Source organism: Lathyrus oleraceus, chromosome 3 (assembly GCF_024323335.1).
Source record: "Lathyrus oleraceus cultivar Zhongwan6 chromosome 3, CAAS_Psat_ZW6_1.0, whole genome shotgun sequence".
Classification (NCBI taxonomy): Eukaryota; Viridiplantae; Streptophyta; class Magnoliopsida; order Fabales; family Fabaceae; genus Lathyrus; species Lathyrus oleraceus.
In genome coordinates, this window is record NC_066581.1 from 276448327 (window position 1) to 276472782 (window position 24456).

The following is a 24456-nucleotide window of genomic DNA, read 5'->3' on the forward strand; positions in this document are numbered from 1 at the left end:
TCAATAAAGTTTTAGAGAGATTTAGAATGAAAGATTGTTCACCAAGTGTTGCACCCATTGTCAAGGGCGATAGATTTAATTTGAATTAATGCCCTAAGAATGATTTTGAGAGGGAACAAATGAAGAACATTCCATATGCTTCTGTTGTTGGAAGTATTATGTATGCTCAAGTATGCACAAGGCCCGACATTGCATTTGCTGTTGGAATCTTAGGAAGATATCAGAGTAATCCAGGTATGGATCACTGGAAAGATGCAAAGAAGGTGTTGAGATATCTTAAAGGAACAAAAGATTACATGTTAATGTACAGGCAAATGGACAATCTTGATGTGATAGGCTATTCAAACTCTGACTTTGCTGGTTGTGTTGATTCTCGCAAATCAACATCAGGATATATTTTTTTGATGGCTGATGGAGCTATTTCATGGAGAAGTACTAAGCAAACCTTGGTTGCTACTTCTACCATGGAAGCTGAGTTTATCTCCTATTTTGAGGCTACTTCTCATGGTGTATGGCTTAAGAGTTTTATTTCTGGGCTTAGAATCATGGATTCCATTTCTAAACCTCTGAAGATTTTTTGCGATAATTCAGCAACTGTCTTTATGGCTAAGAACAATAAAAGTGGAAGTCGAAGCAAGCACATCGACATAAAGTATTTAGCCATTAGAGAAAGAGTTAAAGATAAAATAGTAGTTATTAATCACATTAGTAATGATTTAATGATCGTTGATCCTTTGACTAAGGGCATGCCACCAATAAAATTTAAGGATCATGTAGAGAACATGGGACTTGGGTCCTCCTTATGATTGTATACATACAGTTTATTAATAAAACTCTTATATTGTGATGTTTTCTCATTTTCATGCGCACATCAGTTTGAGAAAATATGTTACATCTGGACCAAGAGTAAACATTGGTTTATTCATCAAGTTAGTTACCACATTATAGATATATACTTGAAAATAGACATGTTATAATACATAGATGAGACTACTCGCTTTAAGAGGGACTATCTCTATGATTCACATCTTTATTTCTTGAGTATGTTTTCCATGACTCATTTATGCTAATAATCAGTTCTATGGACCAAGTGGGAGAATGTAATAGTTTCTTATTTTTATTATAATAATTATTAATAATAAAAAACCAATTTTAATGTGGTCCATAGTTTTGGGATTTTGGTTCTGAAAAGGGTATGATTTATTTTGGTTTTAATGTAAATTGATATGACCATTTAATTGGGTGGTAATGAGTTTTAATGACTTTAAATTCTTGATGGTAGCATCAAGCCTATAAATAGTCTTAGGTCCCCAAAGCTTTCTCTCATTGCAAAAGAAATACATCATCTATATTTAGAGAGCAAGAGCTTGGAAGAATCAAAGGCAGTGCACTCACAACACTGCAACAATGGTTGGAGGTAAAACCTCTAATTCTATTTCCGCATATTGTTTTATTGATCTTGTTGTTCTTTTGTTATCAGGAACATATGATCAATATATAATATTCTAACATTATACATTAAGGACCAAGAGCCAATTTCAAAAATGCAAAAAGAGAGGGAAAGCAAAGAATGCTATTGTAGTAATAAAACATTTTTCAATAAGTTTTACTGATATTTCAAATGCAAAAACAGGAAAAAAGTTTTAAAAATAGCATGGACACCAGAACTTGCACCAAAATTGACAGTCCTTCTACAACAAATTAAAACAACATTGATTCCTTTCCTTTCCTTTCCACCAACCTGCATACTTCTCAAACCCTAATACACTCAATATATAACAGTAACAACACAAAGAGATAGATAGAAAAGAGAGAGAGAGAGAGAGAGAGAGAGAGAGAGAGAGAGAGAGAGAGAGAGAGAGAGAGAGAAGGGAGAAGAGAGTCTTAGCAGCTCATACTCATACTCATATCTGGAAAAAAACTCAGTAAACCTTGAATCAGAAATTCAAAAAAATCTCAATACATTCACACACAACCTTAACCTATCCATACACATCAGATCAAAAATTCGCATAAACAGGGTAGCAACACCTAATCAATAAGCAACGAGAGTGGGGAGAAGGATTTCAAAATCGTACCGAGAGCAAAGCACATACCCTGAATCGGCTTCGGAGCAGGCCTTTTTTGTGTTGGTATCCATTTCTGAACCTCTAATTTCCTTCACTTTCATTTTAATTTTGTCACTCATGTTAACTGTTAACTGTATCATTTTATTTTTAAAATAAGTGTATGATTTTCGGAACCGTTTTGAATGATCTTTTTTTTTAAAATTGATTGGTTTTCGAAACTAAGTGAGGGAGTATTTCAAACTGAGTGTTTGAGAGAGAGAGGATTCGAGAAGAGAACTGGTCGTTTTCGTGAGAGAAAGAAAGGGAGACGCGAGAGAGATTGGAATTTGGGCATCTTGTTATTGTTGTTGTAGGGTGACCTTCTGCCATGTTGTATCGTGTTTGTTTTTCTCTTTCAAATAGGAGTGTTGTTGTTGTAAAAAAAAGCACAACTATTTATTTTTTATTTTAGGATTAACTTTAGTTTTGTATTAAACAACTAAACTGAATTAAGATCCGACCTGCCCCGAGGTCCATGCACCCACTAGGTTGTTGGGTTGGGCTTTCATGCCCTTGCTTCACCCCACTCACCTTTTAGACACCCTAAGTCCATTCTTTTTCTTATATAGTTTTTGTTTAATTTTTAAGAATTTAATTATTTAGTTTAGTTTTTTTAGAAATAAGGTTTTATTTTATTCTAACTTTGAGTCTTTTTAAAGTAAACTAAAATATTAAATTAAAAAAACAATAAATAATATATCAAAAATTAAAAAAATTATCTTTAAGTAGGTTTTTTTATTTAGACACTTAGGTTTTTAATATAAAATTAAAAAAATAAAAATATATTATCGTAAGATTATTTTAATATCTAAAAAATATAAAATAATTTTAATTTTAATTTTACCCTTAAGTATAGATTGTGTTTTTTTATTTATCTTTATATTTTTTTACTATTATTATTATTTTGCTTTTATTTATTGTTTGTCTAATTTATTTAAATATTATTACTTTTATTGCATTTTATTATATTCCCATAATTCTCAAAATGTATCCTCCATCCCATGTTTATAATTGTGTATTTGTTTATCTATTGCTTTCTCTTTTATTTATTTAGGTAGAATAATAATTAAATAGATAGGTAAAAAAACTAAATATAAAATCAACACTTTTAAAAATAAAAAATAATAATAAGAGCTTGATTCAACGTTGAGTCATTTTTCTCAAATCAACCATTCCCACTCTCCCAATTTCCACCATCCACATTCAAATCATTTTCACATCCTAAAATCACTTCAAACCTTTCTCATAACCATAAACAAACTTCGACCAACATTGAGTGCATTTTCCAGATCAAAACTCAAAACATCTAAAAATATCAAACCCTTTTGTAAATAAGATGGAAAAGGAACGGGGTGGATGCCGTGAGCTCCAGAGGATAGGATTCGACATGGATATCTCGCTCATCCAAGCTCTCCCTATCACCAAAAATATATCAAACCAATCAAACTCTATTCTCGCTGTCTGTGATGACTTTCAAAACCCTTTTAACAAAAACGAAAGACATTTTGTCTTAAGATGATGCAAAACAATACTTCTTCCACAACCGTTGAGTTGAAATAAGTAAAGTTTTCCCGTGAATGTTGATACTTAGGAATCCATTCAATGTGATGCGAACGTCCACTCCTCACATGTTTTGGGTAAGACAATATTTTACTTCGATTAATACAAGATAGCTTTTGTTAAAATCAACCAACCAACAAATATTTTGGACCTAAAACGATGTATCCTTGAGTTTTCTATTGCACCCGGAGATACGCAGGAGCGAGATTCAAAGTCTCATCAGGCACCCTAATAAAAAACACACCTTTTGTCCTTTTCTTTTTCCTCTTAATAACTCGAGAAGCCTAACATTTCAAAGCTAACACTAACAAACTCAACTTACCAAACAGTTCCCGTTGAGTACGACGAACGTGAAGGGTGTTAATACTTTCCCCTTGTGTAATCGACTCCCGAACCCTAATTTGATTGCGACAACCAATATCATTGTCGTTCTTTTAAGGGTTTTGTTGATATTTTCCCTTTCCCTCCTTTGGAATCAATAAAGTTTGTAGGCGACTCTGTTAAGCCCATCCTACGAGCGTGCGATTGCGCTTCGCGAGCGTCGTGTTCTTATTTTTCGAGGTACGACAGTCTGGTAATCACTTCATGGGTTTGTTTGAATTGTTCTCTTACTATCTATGGTAATATTTTTGGTATGAGTTTAGTATGTCTAACTTTAAGGAATCTCGATGTTATCCTTAGAATGAACTAGTTGGAGTTCAATCATGTTCATATCAATTGTTTCGACAAGACAATGTGATTTCCATAGTTTGATACTAGTGATGAGTTATTCGTGTCAGCTAAGAAAATGAATGAGTTCGTAAAGGATGTTGGTGCAGTGTTTATGATATTAGCTTCTAGGAAGGCAGAAAGTAAAGCTGTGCTAGGGGAGTTTCCAGGGGTGAGTGATTTTTTAGAGGTGTTTCTAGATGATATCAGTGATTTATCGCCAGAGTGCAAAATCGAGTTTATATCGACTTAGTATCTGGTACTAGTCCAGTGTCGATGGCTCCGTATTGAATGTTTGCTTCAGAGTTGAGTGAATTGCAGTAACAACTAGAATATCTACTTGAAAATAAGTTTGTTCGTCTGATTGTTTCACCTTGGGGTGCACCAATGCTATTAATGAAAAAGAAGGGTGGTAGTATAAGGCTATGTGTTGACTACCGACAGTTGAATAAGGTGACTATCAAGAACAAGTATCCACTTCCGAGGATTGATGATTTGATGGATCAGTTGGTAGGTGCTTGTGTGTTTAGCAATATATATTTGCATTCGGGTTATCATCAGATTTGTGTGAAGCCTGAAGATATTTTGAAAACTACTTTCAAAATGAGGTATGGACATTATGAGTATTCAATAATGTCATTTCATGTGTCTATTGCGCCTGGAGTGTTCATGGAATACATGAATATAATATTTCATATGTATTTAGACCAATCCATGGTTGTGTTTATAGATGACATCCTGATATATTCGAAGTCTAATGAAGAGCATGTGGAATATCCTAGAATTATATTACAAATATTGAAAGAGAACTAGTTGTACACAAAGTTGTCCAAGTGTCAGTTCTAGTTAAGAAAGGTGAGTTTCCTTGGTCATGTGATTCCTAGTGGTGGTATAGATGTGGATCCGTATAAGATAGATGTTGTGTTACAATGGGAGACTTTGAAGTTTGTCTATGAGATTAGAGGTTTACTTGGATTGGTGGGTTACTACAGGAAGTTCATTGAAGGTTTTTCGAAGTTAGCATTTTTGTTGACTCAGTTTACTGGAAAGAGCCAAGCCTATGTTTGGGACGTACATTATGAAGATATTTTCCAAGAACTCAAGAAGAAGTTGACGTCTGCTCTAGTTTTAATTTTTCCAAATCCAAGTGAATCCTTTGTTATGTATTGTGATGCTTGAAGATGGGTATAGGCGGAATGTTGATGTAGAATGGCCAGGTTGTAGCTTACGCCTCTAAAAGTTGAGAGTTCAAGAGAGTAATTATCCTATGCATGATCTTGAGTTGGCAACGGTGGTATTTGTGTTGAAGATTTGGAGGCATTATTTGTTTGGATCCAAATTTGAGGTGTTCAGTGATCACAAGAGTTTGAATTATTTATTTGATCATAAGGAATTGAATATGAGGCAGAGAAGATGGCTTGAGTTTCTGAAAGATTGTAATTTTGGCTTGAGTTACCATCGGGGTAAGGCTAATGTCGTAGCTGACACATTGAGAAGGAATGCTTTGCATATGTCATTGTTGATGGTTCGAGAGTTAGAGTTGATCGAGCAATTTAAATACATGAGTTTGGTGTGTGAAGAGACTCTTAATAGTGTGAAGTTAGGTATGTTAAAACTGACGAGTGGTATTCTTGAAGAGATCATAGAAGGTCAGAAGACCGACGTGGGATTGGTTGATCGACTCGTGTTGATCAATCAAGATAAGGATGGTGACTTCATAATAGATGAGAATGGTGTGATGCAATTCGGAAACAGGATTTGTGTACCAAATGTACCTGAGCTTGAGAAGAGTATTCTTGAGGAGGGTCACATAAGTGGGTTGAGTATTCATCCAGGTGCCACTACAATGTATCAAGATTTAAAGAAATTATTTTAGTGGACAGGAATGAAGAAGGAAATAACTTAGTTTGTTTATGCTTGTTTGACTTGTCAGAAGTGGAAGATTGAACATCAGAAGTCATTGGGTCAGATGCAACCGTTGAGTATTCCGTAATGGAAGTGGGCTATCATTTCCATGGATTTTGTGACAAGTCTTCCGAAGACGACAAAGGGGTGTGATTCTATTTGGGTGATTATTGATAGGTTGACTAAATCGTCTCATTTCATATTGATTAGGATCAACTATACTTTACATAAGTTAGTTGAGTTGTATAGTGAGAAGTGTAGCGGTGTATTCGTCACTTTATGATTTATTGACTAAATCAAAAGCAAAGCATACAAAGAATCGAGTCGCCACCGCACTTTTATTTATCCAAAGGAATGGCTAAAAAGCGAACAAAAGCCTAAGAAGTTTTTCACATAGAAAACTAATGAAAAGATCAGAGATCTGGGTAAGGGGTTAATTACGCAATGGGAAGGTGTTAGGCACCCAAAACGTCCTAGGTACTCTAGGGAGCCCTTTTCACACTTGTTGTACGAAATGTTATTTGTTTATGAAATATTTATTGTGCAAACATGGATTGAAGGGATGAGAAAAGAATGTACAGGTTATTATTTTTTTGTGTTTGGATGGATAACCATTGCCTACGTACCTTTACAGGATCAAAACCTCGTAGTTCGGCTAAAAGATTACCAAAATATGAGTGAATTCATTTTAAACAAAAGCCCTAAGGTCTTTCGTTATCCACGGGAGAAAACTCAACCTATACAACCACAAGTCCACCATGTGGGAAAAGCTTCAACTTGCTAGTGAGGGGTTAACCCTATAATAAGCAAGGAAGTCTTACAATTCAATCACTAAGGACAAAAGGTGAGATTAACATCAACCACTAAGATAATTGAGATCTATGGCTAATGTATGAAAACTTATCAAGAATGGACAAAGCCACAAAACAATTGAATGAGTGAAATTAACCAATTAGAATTTATTCACAAAAGATGGTCAAAGTATGATTAAAATTCAATTCAAAAGAAGTATTATGAAAATGAAGTTTGAAAAATCAGAGGCTTAAGGCCTAGGTTTCTAATTTGAAAAGAAGTGAAAATGTTTGCACAATAGTTTTCAAGTTGGGATTAACATGCAAATGGAGGTTTAAAGAAACAAAAGATGGGAGGGTGAGGAAGTAAAACTTCTTAGATGTTCACCTCTTGAAATCATATGTAGATGATTCAAGTGATTCCTTTGGAAAAGGCAACAATGCAAATAACAGATGAACAAAGTAAATGGATACCGGATGCCAATCAATGGACTTATTCCAATCTCACAAAACAAAACATGGATACCAGATGCCAATCAATGGACTTATACCAATCTCCTAAAACAAAAAGAAACAATGATACCAGATGCCAATCAATGGTCTTAGACTAGTCTCACAGGAATGATCATAGGAAACAACTGCCAATAAATGGACTTACGATTGACTCATCACAAGAAACAAACAATAAATGCAATAAGCAAGAGGAAACAAGTTGCCAATAAATGGTCTTACACTCGACTCCAAGGAAAGGAATGCCAATGAATGGTCTTAGTTCCAAATCCCTACCAGATCATAGGAAACAACTGCCAATAACTGGACTTACAATTGACTCCTCAATGGACAAACAAGGTGTCACAAAGATATGAACAATGATCATGAAATAATATACAATTAATGATGATAAATGCACAGAGGTACACTCAAGCAGATATGCACAGATGAATCAAGTAAGCAAACAAACAAGTCAATTAGCACACACTATATACAATCAATTAGGCTCAAGCAAGGTTAGGCTTTACAGCCAACTGGAATGAGGTAATTTGAGCTCTTAACCCTAACATTGAGAGCTAGGATGAAGCAGATGAAATGGAGATGAGGGGTGTGCCTCATAGCTCTTATCCCTGGCTTGGGAGAGCTTTAAACAATAGAAAGTGTGGGAGTTCAGAAAGTTGGAACTCTTCTCCACAAATGATTGACTCTATAAGATCTTGGGTTATTATTCACAATGCATCAACACATGGTGTGAGCAAAGTGAATGACACACTGAGTAGCAGGAGATGGATTACACATCTCTTTTATCTGCCAATTGCCTCATAAGAGGACTTTTCTTGCTTGGCACAAAGAGTAAACAATCACAAGCATTGCCTCTTAAGGAGGACTTCAGACAGGTGCCTACCAATAACAGTAGGTCTTCCAGACTACATGAAGATTAGAGATTATACCTAAGTGGTTAAGAAACCAAGCAAAGCAAAGTTCACAATGAACTTAAAGCAACTTAAGCAGCTGTGGAAACACTAAACAAATCAGTACAAACTCAGACAATCAAACAACAGTCAATAAGCAACACATAATCCCAATGTACAAAAGGTATAAGCCAAAAGTCAAACTCAGATGAGTCAACATCAACCTACAAAACACACAAATGTTAGTAATCAAAGGCAAACATCAACACTCAAATGATGGAGCATCATTAACTATGGAACTTGGATGTTCAACCTGAAATCAAAGCTCAAATGTAAGCCACAAACCACTAGGTCAAAGACTAGGGTCAAAGATAGAGAAAAAATTCAAAACAGGAGCTGAAATTTAACATGAATCAACTTCAATCTCATATTGACACATTCCAAAAGGTCTCGCATCAATATCATTCACCAAAAGCATTTCATGATCAATTGAAGTTCAAGGCAATTTTAAAGCTCATATGTGATCAACTAGGATGAAAAATGAAAATCAAATCAGAAATAATTCAAATAATTCTGAGAAAATTCATGGTCAAACAAGACATTCATAATATGCATCACACGAAAAATCAGAAGCATTGGACATCATTTGGCATGGCAAACTCATCATACAAGTTAAACATCAAAAGGTGTGACACAAATTGTCACACCAACTTAGCACAACCATAAAACAGAATTGGTAATTGATAAAAATGCCAAATCAAAACCAAAATGTCAAGCAATGTGTCTAGTTATAGCATGCAAAATTTCACATTCATTGGATAAGAATCAAGCATTTTACAACATGATAACCAAGGAAAGGTCAAAAATGGACATATGATCAATCATTCTAGCACAAAACATTATCCAGCCAAGCACAACTTGTAAAATTATGATGATAAAAAACTAGAGAGAATAAGGATCACAATGCAAAAAACCTGGTAATTTTTGGATCAATATTCAAATTGATATGATTTTTTAAAGATGAGAAAAATTTAAAAAAACATGAGAAGCATAGCATGGAATATATGGAGGGAAAATGAAAAAAGAATGAAAGCATTTGAATTATTTGCCATGGCTGGGAATCGAAATCAGGCAACATTCAAATATGCTGGCGCGCCAAGGTGCAACGCACCGTTTCATTTATTCACGTGGCATGGTCAAATCTGGCGTGGCAATGGTCAAACAAACGGGAACCAATTAACATGCAAACGAGGCAATGCATGAACCAATCAAAAGCGAGCCCTAAGCTAACACATGCAAACCAGTAAAAAGCGTTTCCAACAGATCAAAACCGTGGCCAAATGTTGAAACTCATCTTCTTCACGAAGTAACAGATGAACAGTAACGTGTTCTTCATGCATCAAGAACATTTCCTCCAGAAATCAAAATTAAAGACATCATCATGTAGTGCATTCAAAGGAGATCACGAATCCATGCATAGCTAAGCTTAATTCCAAGTATCATGATCAAATCGAACCAAACAAAATTCATGCATGAAACTTTAATTCAACCTAACTCAGTCAATAATACATGAAAATACACGATTCAAAGCTCAGCATAACCAGCACATCAAGATCTACAACAACATCATAATAGATTTGAGAATTAAGAGAATCGATTCATGACCTCTTGAAGAGCAGATATGGATTTGGCTTGATTCAAGGCTTGTGATAGCTCAAATGTTCCTCTATGATGCTTGTATGGATGATTGAAGGAGAAATTGAAGCTTAATTGCACACGAATCCACCAGATTTTTGAAATTCCATGGATGCCTCAAGCTTTGTGTATGCTTCAATATGGCACTGTTTCTCTTGGTTCCACGTCCAAACTTACTCAACAATACTTCATGATCAAGAATCAAGCAATGGAATGTGCATTTGTTTGAAGAAATTGCAAAAAAATTTGAGAGAAAAGTTTGAAGAATTTTGATCTAGATCTGAAAAATGAATCCTCCTCCGAAAAAAGTTATGATTTTCTTTATATATGCCTTGCTAATTATGTTGTAATCATGCTTAAGCCAAATGCTAATGAGATTAGTCAAGTTTTAAGGTGTATGTGCAAATTGGTTTTTCACCTCTATGCATGGAATGCATGTGTGAACAGTGCACGAATTCCCTTCATTTTCACTTAAAATCCAATTTTGGAACCAATGGCAATGGCAAAAAGTTCAAACAATGCACCAAATTTGAATTTTAAGATTTCCCTCCAAAAAGCCAATGGATTAACAAGTGCTCATATGAAGACAAATCATGTAATGTGATGCATGATTTGGAGATTAGAGGTCAAGAGGAGAAAAATGCAAAAAGAGCCACTCATTTTGGAGCTTTGGTTGAAAAGTTATGTCCATTTGAAGTTCCATGCATACTTTGCCATGATTTGATCATATCTCCTTAACCACACATGAGAAATTGATGATCTTAGACTTTTTGGAAATGGGAGAGAAAGATCTACAACTTTCATGTTCAACAAAATTTCATTTGAAGCTTTCTTGATGATGTAATTTGAAGTTGAAGTTGGTCCAAAACCTTTCCATTTTTGGAAAGTTCAAATTATAGGTCACTTGCTATTTTTGGAAAGTTTTGACTGAACTTCAAATTCTTCAATGTGAGTGTTTGAAATGTCAAATGAGACTTGTTTGAACATGAATGAAGTATTACCCATCTCCAAATCCACAGTTGACTTGGCAGTTGACTTTCTAGGTCTTCAGATGACCTGAAAATGTTCTGATGAAATTCAAGCCTCTACCACTTGGGATTTTGCTTCAAAATAACATCATAGCTCATATGAACTCTTGTGAATGATTGTGGGGTCCAAATCTCAAGAATGACCACCATCTATTGCTCAATGAATGCCTTGAATTGCCTTAACCTGTTGATGCTTCATCTGCAAGACAAAGGTTAGATGACATATTTTTGTACTTTTGGTTAGTGATAGAAGGAAAAACAATGATATACAAATGCAAGGAATGCTTGATGACCAAGAATCACTCTCAAAAAGGTAACCCACCCACTAGGAAGGAAGCAAGGTGTCCAATGATCCTTGAGGCAATGTGATGATATGACATGATGCCATGAGGGATCTTAGGGACAAAATTGGGGTCTTACAAGAAGATTATTAGTTTGCATGGTATTCTGTCGAGCATTGTGTAGGATAGAGATTTGGGGTTCATGTCGAGGTTTTGGCAGAGTTTGCAAGAAGCTTTGGGTACTATGCTGAAGTTAAGTTCTGCTTATCACAATAGAATAATGGTCAAACAGAGAGGATTATTCAATCCTTGTAGGATCTGTTGAGTGCTTGTATGCTAGAATAATGAGGTGCTTGAGATAACTACTTGTCGATGATTGAGTTCACTTACAATGACAATTTCCATTCAAGTATTGAGATGGCCCCGTTTGAGGTGGTGTATGGTAGAAGGTGTATGACACATCTATGTTGGTATGAATCTGATGAGAATGTGGTGATTGGACCAGAGATTGTGCAACAAACATCAGAGAAGATCAAGATGATCCAAGAGAAGATGAAAGATTTACATAGTCTCCAGAAGAGTTACCATGATAAGAGAAGGAAAGAACTTGATTTCTAATAGGGAGACCTTGTGTTTTTTAGAGTTACACTAGTAACCGGTGTCGGTCGAGCTTTGAAGTCTCGAAAGCTCACACCACATTTTGTTGGTTCGTACCAGATCTTATAGAGAATAGAAGATGTTTCCTATAATATTGCCTTGCCACTACCGCTTATTAATCTTCATTATATGTTTCATGTGTCTTAGTTGAGGAGATATATTATGGATCTATCTCATGTGATCCAAGTGGACGATATATAGGTGAAAGAGAACCTGACTGTTGAGACATCGCCCATGCGAATAGAGGATTGGGAAGTGAAGCAGCTGCATGTTAAGGAGATTGCCTTAGTGAAGTTAGTGTGGAAAGGACTAGTTGGTGGAAGCATCACTTGGAGAGTCAGATGAGAGAGTCGTATCCGACTTTGTTTCCTTCAGGTAGTTTTCAAGGGAACAAAATTTTCAAAGTGGACAAGAGTTATAACACCCCAAATTTTAATTTAATTTAATTATTTAAAATTTTATTTGATTAATTGGTATTTTTAAATCATTGTTATGGGATTGTGGGGGTAAGTATCCTTGGAATAGAGATATAAAGAGAGTAAGAGGTTAGTTTAGTCGTTTATAAGTTATTAGAATTTTAACTAACTATTAGAATAAATAATGTTTTATTCAAAATAATTAAATAAATAGTAAAATTATAGCATTGAAACATTTATGGGATTTAGAGAAGTAGAGGGGAGCAAGGAATTAGGGGATTGGGACAATTGTGTGAATTAAGAAAATTAAGGGTTAATTAGGTAATTGGGAAGAATTGTGTAGAAAACCCTAAGAATATATTTGGAGTAAGAGGAAGTTAGCCTAGTTTTACCAGTACGTGAAAGTTAATACAAGAGGAAAAAAGGAGAGAAAGAGAAAAAGTTGGGATTTTGAAGAGGGAAACCATAAAAGTTGCTTGATTCGTCGTTAATTGCTGAAAATCTAAGATAAGGGGAGAAAGGGCTACCAATCTAGGTGTATTGCATGAGGGGTAGAGGTGAGAGGTCCTTACTCTATTTAGGAAAATTAGGACGTATTTGATTCTGAATTTCTATAATAATTTGATGTTGTTGGTTGTTTTGAATGATGAATTTTGTGCGCCTATATGTGTACAATTTTTTGTTTTGAGATATTGATGTTTTCCACCATGTTTAAGGGTTTTAAAGGTTTTGAGGTAAACATTAGTTGATGAGATTGAATAAATACAATGATGTAATTTTGTGATTTAATATGTCCTAATAGTGATATAACATGGGAGATAATTTTCTGGGCATTTGGGGCTGTTTGAGACTGAATTAGGTAAGTTTTGGGGTTGATGCAGAGGCAAATCGCGTTCTGCATTTTTGCAGGTCTGGACGTGTGTGCTTAGCGAGGATGACTTCGCTTAGCGAGAGTTTTCTCAGCGAGTTGCTGTGTTCACTAAAGTGAATGTGATAGGGGAGGGTTATAGTTTTCTATAACTTTCGCTTAGAGAGAGCCCGCTTAGTGACCAAAGGCTTCACTCAGCGAGGAGGGACAATGCTGAAATGTTGATTCTTTGTTCCAACTATTTATGTTGTAACTTGAGTTTCGTGACTTGGATTGAGGCGTAGTTTGAAGTGTTGGAAAGGTAACACATAGCTATTACATTTTGATTCTCAATGAACTATTTGAATGATAATTATGTACCTATTGTGGCAATGTTTGTGTTGACTTGTGTGATCGATTAGCGAATCGTCAAGGTTATACGATGATGTGTTGTTATTTTGTTAAAGTAACATGAATAAATGGTTATGAATTTGCATTTGTTGAGTTGTTGTTGTTTGTTTTTATTTATTGATATTGTAACATTGATTAATTATTGCACATGATGTATGATGTTGTGCATAAATGGTGAGTTATGTTTGGTGATTCTTTTGTTGAACATTTTGGTGAAAAGGCATGTTGTTGAGATTCATGCATCATAGTGTATGGGCTTCAGTCCAGTTTTGGTGTGCTCTGGTCCTATAGTGGTAATCAGAAGTGAGTAGTCGGTTTCATGTGGGAATCGGTGAAGCGTTACCTATGGTGATGGTAACGATTTGGTGTGCTCTAATCTTATGGTGTGGATCGAGAGCAAGATGAACCTGAGTATTAATGAATGATACCACATGCATAATGAGTCGGCTATGGAGTACATCTGCCTATATGATTGTACATGTAGTTGATTGTTCATGATTTTGATGATTGGATGTGATTATGTAGTTATTGTCATGATTTGGGTGTGAGAATATGTTGTTGATGGATGTGCAATGAATGTGTGCTTGTTATGTATTCTCTACCTTAGCATTACACTGTTTATGTTGGTTCGTTATTTCTCATCCTATTTGCTTTGATGTTGTCCACTATGGACATCTTGCAGATACTCAGGAGTAGAGTTTGCTGCAGTAAGTGGAAGTTATCTCCCAGAGTTCCTTCGTTTAGTTCATCGTTATTTTAGATGTCTTGCCCTGATCATGTAACATCGGAGTTGAGAATGTTTGATTGTTTTATTCAATTTGTGTTTTGATAATCGAGAGTCGTATGTTATGCTCTTGGCACTTTGAGCTTATGTTATAATGAATATTTTTTCCACATTATTTTTAATTCAAATAAGGTATTTTTTTAGACTTAGTTATTGTGAAGCATGCTTATTTGATGATTTATGCTGCAATGATATCCCAAATGAAGGTGAGCATGCGATGACAAGTGTATTAGAATGTTTTACCTTAATTGATAAGTGTTTGTGGAATAGATGTTATTTTATGATGAATGACATCCTAAACGTATGCATTATAACCAATACTTGAATTATTCTATGATTTAACTATTTCAGGGTTTAGGGTGTTATAATTGTCATCAATTTAATACTTTGTCATGTCTTAATTGATTTAGTTTCCAACACTTTGATTCATTACATGTTGTATCTTTCAAGTTGATATAATTATTTTATCATTGTCATCTAAAATGTTTTATCAACTTAATGTTTGGAATTAGTAAAAACACGTTAAAAGCTCTAACATATGGGATTGCTACATATATCATCTAAAATTAAATTTTGTAGATAATGTCATTAAAAGAAACTTAATACAAATTTTCATTCATTATACTAATATTACATAATTAGGTAAATATAAACATTAAGTTCAACTTAAAATCAAACAGTGCAATGACAGAATCATGAAATAACTTTTCCTTAAACTAAACATTCAAACATCCAAACATTCAAAACACATAGACAAACGAACCCTAAACCTCCATGCATTCCTTTCAGCATTGTTCATTCTTGGTTGTCTCAGCAACCTAACATATAACATCTTTGCAGCAGAGTGGTAATGAAATAGCAAGACATCGCCAACCTTTAAGTTTTTGGACTTGGCATACTCATACCAGTCATATCCAAGGCACCTTTCAATTAGTGGTATGTTTCCTTTTAGAATCTCACAATCATGGGGAGTCATTTCATCAAAGTTCATCAAGATTAGGGCAGTTTGGTCCCCATGTAGACCTCTCCTAACAATCTCATCTAGAAAATGCTAAATATTTAAATGTTTTATCAGTTTATAAATAATCAAAATGATCATATACTTAATTGAAAAACATATGTATGGAAAGAAATTACAAATGCATTTTATTATATTCCATATGATCAACATTTAGTATATATCATTATATTATGGTAAACATTTTTATTAAATGCAACAACAACTCTAATATTCTTCCAAACATTGTTACAAAATTGAAATTTATGTTGGAGGAGTGAAATACACACACACAAAGTCTATTAGAATGGCAACATAGAGAATAAAAGATTGTTATATACCTGATATGAATTTAAAGTTAATTTGTGAAAGGTCGGTAGATGGAAGGATTTACAACCAACCAATCATTTCAGAGGTTGCTGCACTAATTGTTGGAGATGTTGATACAGGTTCTAAAATTAATATTATACTTGAAAGGAAAAGTGTAAGAATGAAGAGAATTAGTGAGTTTCATCCAAGTTATCTAGCGTATAAGTATCCCTTTTTGTTTCCATATGGCGAAGATGGTTATAGACTTGGACTGCTTCATAGGGAAACAAGAAAAAATAAAGTAAGCAAGAGGAATAAGCTTACAATTAGAGAATGACTTACATTTAGAATTTAAACCTGAACCGATAAAGCTCATTCTTTGTTGCGTTCAAGGCGGTTGTTCCAACAATTTTTGGTTGATAGATTTACCGTGATGGAATCAGAGAGACTGGATTTTATTCACAATAATAAAAAAAAGCTTAAAGTTTCTAAGTATTGTAATTAAATGATACCGAACAAGCAGTAAATACTGACAGATCAAACAAAGGTAAAATAGTGGTGCTATTGTCAAGTTACGTTAGAAGTCAGAGGTTCATGGAACATCTTTATTTTGATGGAATGGAAATTTGTACCCATTATGGTTTTCCAGATTTTTTTATTACATTTACTTGCATCCCAAACTGGCCTGAAATTCAAAGATTTCTTTCCAAAATTAATTTGCAGCCACCGGATCGTCCTGATATCATCTCAAGAGTATTCAAAATAATGTTTGATGAGTTGTTATCTGATCTAACAAAGAAACATGTTTTGGGGAGGGTACTTGCATATAAGTCAAACATTGATGTTTTTGTAATATATAATCTTATTTACATCAGTTTTTTCTTTATATTCCATTTAATATTAGATTCATCTAATTTCAGATTTTTACACGATTGAATTCCAAAAGCGAGGTTTACCACATGCACATATTCTGTTATTCGTACATCCGTCGAGCAAGTATCCAACAGAAGATGATATAAACAAAATAATTTCAGCATAGATACCATCTGAAGAAGATGATAAGGGATTGTATCATTTGGTCAAAACATATATGATGCATGGTCCATGCAGTTTAGCAAATAAGTCTTCACCTTGCATGAAAAATGAAAAGTGCTCTAAGTTCTTCCCTAAGAAGTTTCAGCCTACTACCATTGTTAATCATGATGGATATCTTGTATATAAGAGAAGACAAAATGGTAATTCAGTGATGAAAAATCACGTTGTCCTGGATAACAGGTATGTAGTCCTTTATAATCCAATTTTTTTTAAAAAAAATCAAGCACACATAAATGTGGAGCGGTGTAGTTAGAGCGGTTCGGTGAAGAACTTATTCAAGTACATTAATAAGGGATATGATAGAACTACGACTTTTATTGTGCAAACAGATTTTGACGGTAATATTGTGCACATAAATGTTGATGAAATAAAGTAATATCTTGATTCTAGATATGTGTCACCACGTGAAGCGTGTTGTAGGCTCTTTTCATTTCCTATTCATGGTAGAAATCTTATTGTTGGAAGATTATTTTACCATCTCGAGGGTGATAATTCTATTTACTATACTGATTATGAGATGATAAACGGAGTACTTGACAAACCAAGTGTGAAGGAATCAATGTTTACTTCATGAATGGAAGCAAATAAGACTTATCCAGAGGCAAAAAACCTGACTTATTCTAAATTTGTTTCTAAGTTTGTCAATGATAAAAGGTACCCACGTTGGAGACCACGTAAAAATGGCTATACCATTGGAAAACTTATTTGTGTTCCTCTAAGTATAGGTGAACTGTATTACTTGAGGGTGATGCTAATTGTCGTTAGAGGTCCAACATGCTATGCTGGTAAAAAATACGTGGGTGAAAAGGTACAAGATAGTTTCAGGGATGCATGTTTTGAAATTAGATTTCTTGAAGATGACAAAGAATATATTGCAGCTATATACGGGACGCAAAAGATTGGAGTTCCGGTTACTTTATGAGAAAGTTATTCATAACTACCCTTCTATCAAGTACCATCAATAGACCCCGTCATGTATGGGAAAGAACCTGGATTTGGCTATGTGATGGTATTCTCTATCAACAAAGAAACAAGTTCACTAACAGAGGTAAGTGGGTTTTATATTTTGTCCGTGACTTAATATGATTTAATTGGAAATGTTTTTTCCTTTTATTATGCAGAATGTGTATATTGACGTCTTTATTGCCAATGTTGCTTCATTAAGCAATATATAACTCTTCAAGATTCTACCTTACAGGCTGACTATCTCTTTGTTGAACTATTGTTGAAGCTTATTTTTTATATGAATATGCACATGAATTATAAAAGTTGTATCTTGCAGAGTTAATACACATCATAATCAATATATTTAAGTTTTTTATTCCTCTTTATGAGTAATATAGCAACAACGGAAATGTTTGACATGTATGTTTGTTGTGAAATATTCTGCATAAACTAGAAATCAAATTTGATCAGTATATTGATTGGTTTTTTAAATTAAATTTTCTTTGACTTATATTTTTACAGAGTTATAGTTGACCGAGGAAGAAATAAATAACACGACCCTTATTAAAATTGAGAATCTGTTGCAAGCAAATCGAAGAAGTTTGGCTGAATTTAAAGGTATGCCTAAACCAAATGCATATGTCACGAGGCACATTGGTAACGAGATTATTTATGAAGAACGTAACTATAATCTTGAAATTGAACGGTAAAAGTTCTATGATTTATTTGGTTCACTTACAAGTAATTTATTTAATAGCAAAAGAAGTTTATATCCAAGTTATTTTATTAAGAGATATTTTGGAATTTTTAAAGATAATCCTTATATTTCGATTGATAGATGGGCAGCGTTCAATTTTTGATAAAAACCATGCAAGTTGTGAACAATGGAAAAGGATGGGTGTTTTTTACATGGTTATGGAGGGACTGGTAAAACTTTCATGTGGAGAACTCTATCAAGTGCATTGCGGTCGCAGAAAAAAATTATTCTTACCGTTGCTTCAAGATATCTTCGTTATTATTTCTAGGTGGAAGAACAACACGCTCCATGTTCAAAATATATGTGCCAACACTTGACAACTCCACTTGCAACATTGAGAAAAATATTGAACATTCTAAATTGTTGAAAGCAACTAATTTGATGATATGAGACGAAGCACCAATATCTCATAAAGACTGCTTTGAGGCTTTGGATAAAATGTTTAAATACATCATGAGTGAACATGGTCTTGATAATATAATATTTGGTGGCAAAGTTATTGTTTTTGGAGGAGATTTTAGACAAATTCTTCATGTTGTTCCAAGAAGGGATCACCCTGATATAGTACATGCTTCAATTAGCTCATCATATGTATGAGACTATAGTCAGGTACTTACTCTAATAAAAAATATGCGACTTCAACAAGGTTCGAGGAATACAAGCTCTTCAGAACTGGCTGAATTCTCATAATGGATTTTAAATGTGGTAGATGAGAAAATTTGTGAACAAAATGTTGGTTTGGTAGATATTTAAGTTCCTCAAGAGCTTCTAACATCAAGTTTTGAGGATCCTATATGGACAATTGTAGATAACACATATCCCAATCTATTGGAAAATTACAAAAATGTAGATTTCTTAGAATTCATAGCTATTATTGCTTCGACCATTGAAGTAGTGGACAAAATTAATCATTATATATTAGACTTGATTCGAGTTAAAATTCTTTTATGCATTAAATTAATACTTAATCAATTTCAGTTACAATTTTTTTAATGTTTTAATTTTATACCATTTTGTAGGTGGAAGAAATGAGTATCTGAGTTCCGATTCAATTGATAAAACGGAAGTCAATTATAATCAAGCTTATGAAGTTCTAACCCAAATTTTTTTGAGCTCTCTAAGAGTATCAGGTCTACCAAATCATATAATCAAACTAAAAGTTGGAACACCCACTATGCTAATGAGAAATTTGGATCAGGCAGAAGGGTTATGCAATGGAATAAGATTAATCGTCACAAGGTTAGAAAATCACATCCTTTAGGCCAAAATTATGTATGGAAAGAACATTGGAAACATAATTTTTACATTCCCCAAATGTCTATGTCCCCTTCTGAATCACCATGGCCATTCAAGTTGATTAGGAGACAATTCTCAATCATTGTCTCATACGCAATGACAATAAATAAATCCCAAATTCAATCGTGTGATAGTGTAGGATTGTATTTTCCTACTCCTATTTTTAGCCATGAACAATTGTATGTATCAGTTTTAAGAGTGAAGAGTAAGAGTGGTTTGAAAATCTTAATACACAACAAAGAGAATTCATCATGTTTGAGTATTACTAATATTGTGTTCAAGGAGGCCGTCCAAGCACTATCATAGTTGGTAAACGACATATGAACTTATTGTTTTCACTAATTTATGCATCATGATTATGCTATAAATTCAATCTACATCTTTGAGTGAAGAGCAAGAGTGGTTTGAAAATTTTAATACACAACAAAGAGAATGCATCATGTTTGAGTACTACTATTATTATGTTCAAGGAGGTCTTTCAAGCACTATCATAGTTGGTAAACTACATATGACCTTATTGTTTTCACTAATTTATGCATCATGATTATGCTATAAATTCAATCTTCATCTTTTAAATCTTTCTTTCAATGTTGTTTTCACTGATTTTGGTAATTCGTTGCAATATTATATATTTCCTCATGCTGTTGAATGATAGAAAAATGACATATGACCTTATTGCTACAATGGATGAAGTACTCTATTGAAGTCACAAATTATGTGGATTTACATATATGTTTTTAGATGTTTAGAACATTATATATTAAGTTTAAAACATTATGTAACTAGAATCTTTTCTTTGATAATGTTTGTAATTAGTAACAAAACGCATTATTTTTTTTCCATATTACATACATTTTTGAATGTGTTGTTTGGATCAATGCATATTAGATTGATGCATATAATGATTCTAAGATTGTAACTATGTCAATTTTAACCAACTGAATAAATGAATTCAAATTTAACACATAATCACACGGTTTTTTTAGTAGTTATTATATACTAATTCAATCACACTTTAATTATTTTTAAAAGCATTTCATAATTTCCTTAAATAAAAAAAAAACACGGGTTGTATACTCTCCTTTTTATAAAAGTAATCACCACTTCATTAACCCTATATCACTTCGCCTTTGTAAGACCTCATGATTAATGTAGTGTGCATTAGTATATTTGTAAAAGGCCCATAAAAGGTGACGTAGAAAGTTCCCTAAGAAGAGGCGACGTAATATGTCTCCCCTGCCAGCTTCCTACATCCCATTGGAATGAGCACCCATCATTTAGTTATAGCGCTCATCTTCTATATCACCCGTCTTCTATGGAAATATGGGGTGATGGGTTTCTATATATATCAGTATGGAGAGGAAGTCAAAAAGGGGGGAAATCATGTTCTCCTAAATAATATAAGAGTTCACTTTCCACATCCCACACTCTTGAGAGTGGATATTACTCTCTTGGAGCAAAAGATCCAGACCTAATGGATTCATATAAATATCTAAACATTAAAGTTGAGAGAGACATTCAAATTCACCAAAAAGTGTTAGGATACATAGTTTCCCACCTCCCTGTGTAAGCTAGCTCTAACACCACAACAATCTTAAAAATATATAACAACCCTACAATATAAAGGGTTGTCACATATTGTACTTTTAGCAAGTGCAAGATCGCAGAAGTATTTGTTTGTATTTCCTCTTTGATGATCCTTGAGAATTAGAATATGATTGGTTAAGATACTCATGATATAAATGGTCTCGATACATATCACATCCCTTTGGTATCTTCCATTTATTCACTCCTCATTTTATTTTAACTTTTAAGGATGGTGGGTATATTTGAATCATAATGGGTTAATAAATTTCACACACCCTACTTTTTAATGCTCTTTTCCTTACAACAGCCAATAACCCGAACCTTCTCCACAATGCTTAAATTGCATTACTCATGTCTAACTCCGATCCAATATTTGTGTCTACCTTTTGTTGACCATCCGTTCATAATTTTCTCTAATAGACATGAACAAAATCTATTAGTAATAATTCTCCATCCTACATATATCATCCTATCTAACAAGAACAAGGCAACCCATATGATGTTCTAAAAGTATACCCACATATTATAGTGATGGTTTCACATACTCGACTATCTGAAACTCTTCAACAATGCGTCTCAAAGCAAGTCCCAATATTAAACCACACGGTTTCTCATAAAACATTCTAGTGTGTGTATGCTCAACTTCATAAAAACTCTTCTAAAAATAAGCTTTAATGTTTCCTAATTGTAACTTTATGTTGTTATTCATATTATCCCAATATTTTCACAAGTCACCCAAACTGTTGCCCAACATCTGCTTTAACTTCCAATGAGCAGACCTCGTGTTTCCTATATGCGACACTTGATTGATCCATGCTTCAACAAATATATGTCTATGAGGAGTCAACCAAATATCTTTCACATAATTAATACATAGACTATCGTCAACACATACTTGCTCAAGATCCATCTTATCACTAGATCATACAAGATATTCTATAGTGTATTTATTTCCTCTTGCATATCATTCATAACATATTACTTGCATCTTGAAGTAACAATTTTGCTTATGTGAAATTGACAAAACAAATTAATTGTCTTTGGAAAAACAACTATAATTGTTTTCATCAACGCAAGATATCTATTGGTCATAATCACTTGAGAACATAATCCTTCCTTAATAAACAATTGTTTCAGCTTATCCAATACCCAACAAAAATTCTTCGCCTACTCAACTTTCATTTTGGAAAATGCAACACAAAACGTCAACTCAACAGATATCAAACCAATGATTTAACACAATTGTTGTATGTAATTAATTATCTTATATAGGATGTCCATAATCATTATAAGAGGAAAATTGTTCAACAACTTGAGTGAATCTGGATGAGTGCAAAAAATATCTCATACAACATCTGAGTCGTCTTTTTTTCTATTTCAATAAACATAATGTGCATCCTCTATCCACTTGAGCAAATGATGTATCTCAGATCTAGGATTTGTGATATCTTTTTAATAGATACTCTTCTATTTATACATTTGCGTGATCCGAGTGACATTCTTAAGATTTCGCTTTTGCAACAACTGAAGTATGTGCCTGGTGGAACATGATATTTTTTCAAATTAACATGTTTCTGCTCATATGCACCTTAGACGCCCACAAATGCATGATCTTCCAATCTATTATATAAACCATGATTGTGAAGTCAATATTTTATGTCAATCTTCTATCATGAACAATCTTTAGATGATGTTGGTCTAATTTTGAATGAACAATCACACTTTTTAGTAACACTTTGCATTGCACTATCAATTTACTTCTACTTGTTATCTCTTTTATAAACTAATATTAATTTGTTAGTTCTCCCTCTTTTTCTTTGCTCGCTATCTAATTGTTCAATGGCGACACTAACTTTACGTTTGATTCCAACCTCCCAAACTACATTATTACAATTTTTCGTATATATATATATATATATATATATATATATATATATATATATATATATATATATATATATATATATATATATATATATATATATATATATATATATATATATATATATATATATATATATATATATATATATATATATATATATATATATATATATATATATATATATATATATATATATATATATATATAAACCAATTTACATTTCGGATAATATGCGAGTGTTTTCTAATTTACAACCTCAGATACCAAGAAAACTTAACGTAAATGCAAGTTTTCCATTGAAACATCTAACTGCATTGTTTAACCATTTAAGTCACCAGAATTCTAGATTTATTTGAGACGGGGTTTTGAAGAATTTTGTATAGGAGGACTTTTTAAATTTAGATCTATATTTGAGGTCGGGTTTTTATTTTAAAAAATATATTATAATATAATAATTCAATCACACTTTATTTATTTTTAGAAGCATTTTATAATTTCCTTAAATAAGAGAAAACACAGGTTGTATCCTCTCCTTTTTATAAAAGCAATCGCAATCGCCACTTCAATATCCATACATGTCTATTAATGATTTTATGTGTGATGCGTCTAAAATTAACTTTAGGTATATAAAATTTATTTTGCCATTTTTGACTGTCTTTAAAGGAGATTTGGTTCTGTATTCGCAATTAATATTATCAATTCAAAGTACAATTTATAGCTATTGAATTCAAATGTGGTTTTAACATTAAAATTTATCGTGCAAACCCACCACTACTGTATTGAATAATATGGAATGTTGATCCATGACGTTTCATTCATGCATTACAAGTTAGACGACTGAAAAACACTATAGCTAATATTTGCTAACTGTTAATACTCCACGAAGATGCTGTGGCTGCTATCTTCAGCTCAGGGTAGCTTTGTCTGCTTTGTTCTTACAGTTATTTGAAGACAAGTGAACAAGGTTATTCACACATCAAAGATGCTGATA

The 24456-nt window shown here is 33.4% G+C and overlaps 1 protein-coding gene across 1 annotated transcript; it reads left to right on the forward strand.

Annotated features, from left to right (window-relative positions):
- The first annotated feature begins 17968 nt into the window (after positions 1 to 17968).
- Positions 17969 to 20299, forward strand: LOC127130835 (uncharacterized). Its single transcript, XM_051059797.1, has 4 exons — positions 17969 to 18043; positions 18471 to 18558; positions 19717 to 19936; positions 20161 to 20299. The coding sequence occupies exons 1-4, from the start codon at positions 17969 to 17971 to the stop codon at positions 20297 to 20299; spliced, it is 522 nt and encodes a 173-aa protein (XP_050915754.1).
- The last annotated feature ends 4157 nt before the right edge of the window (positions 20300 to 24456 follow it).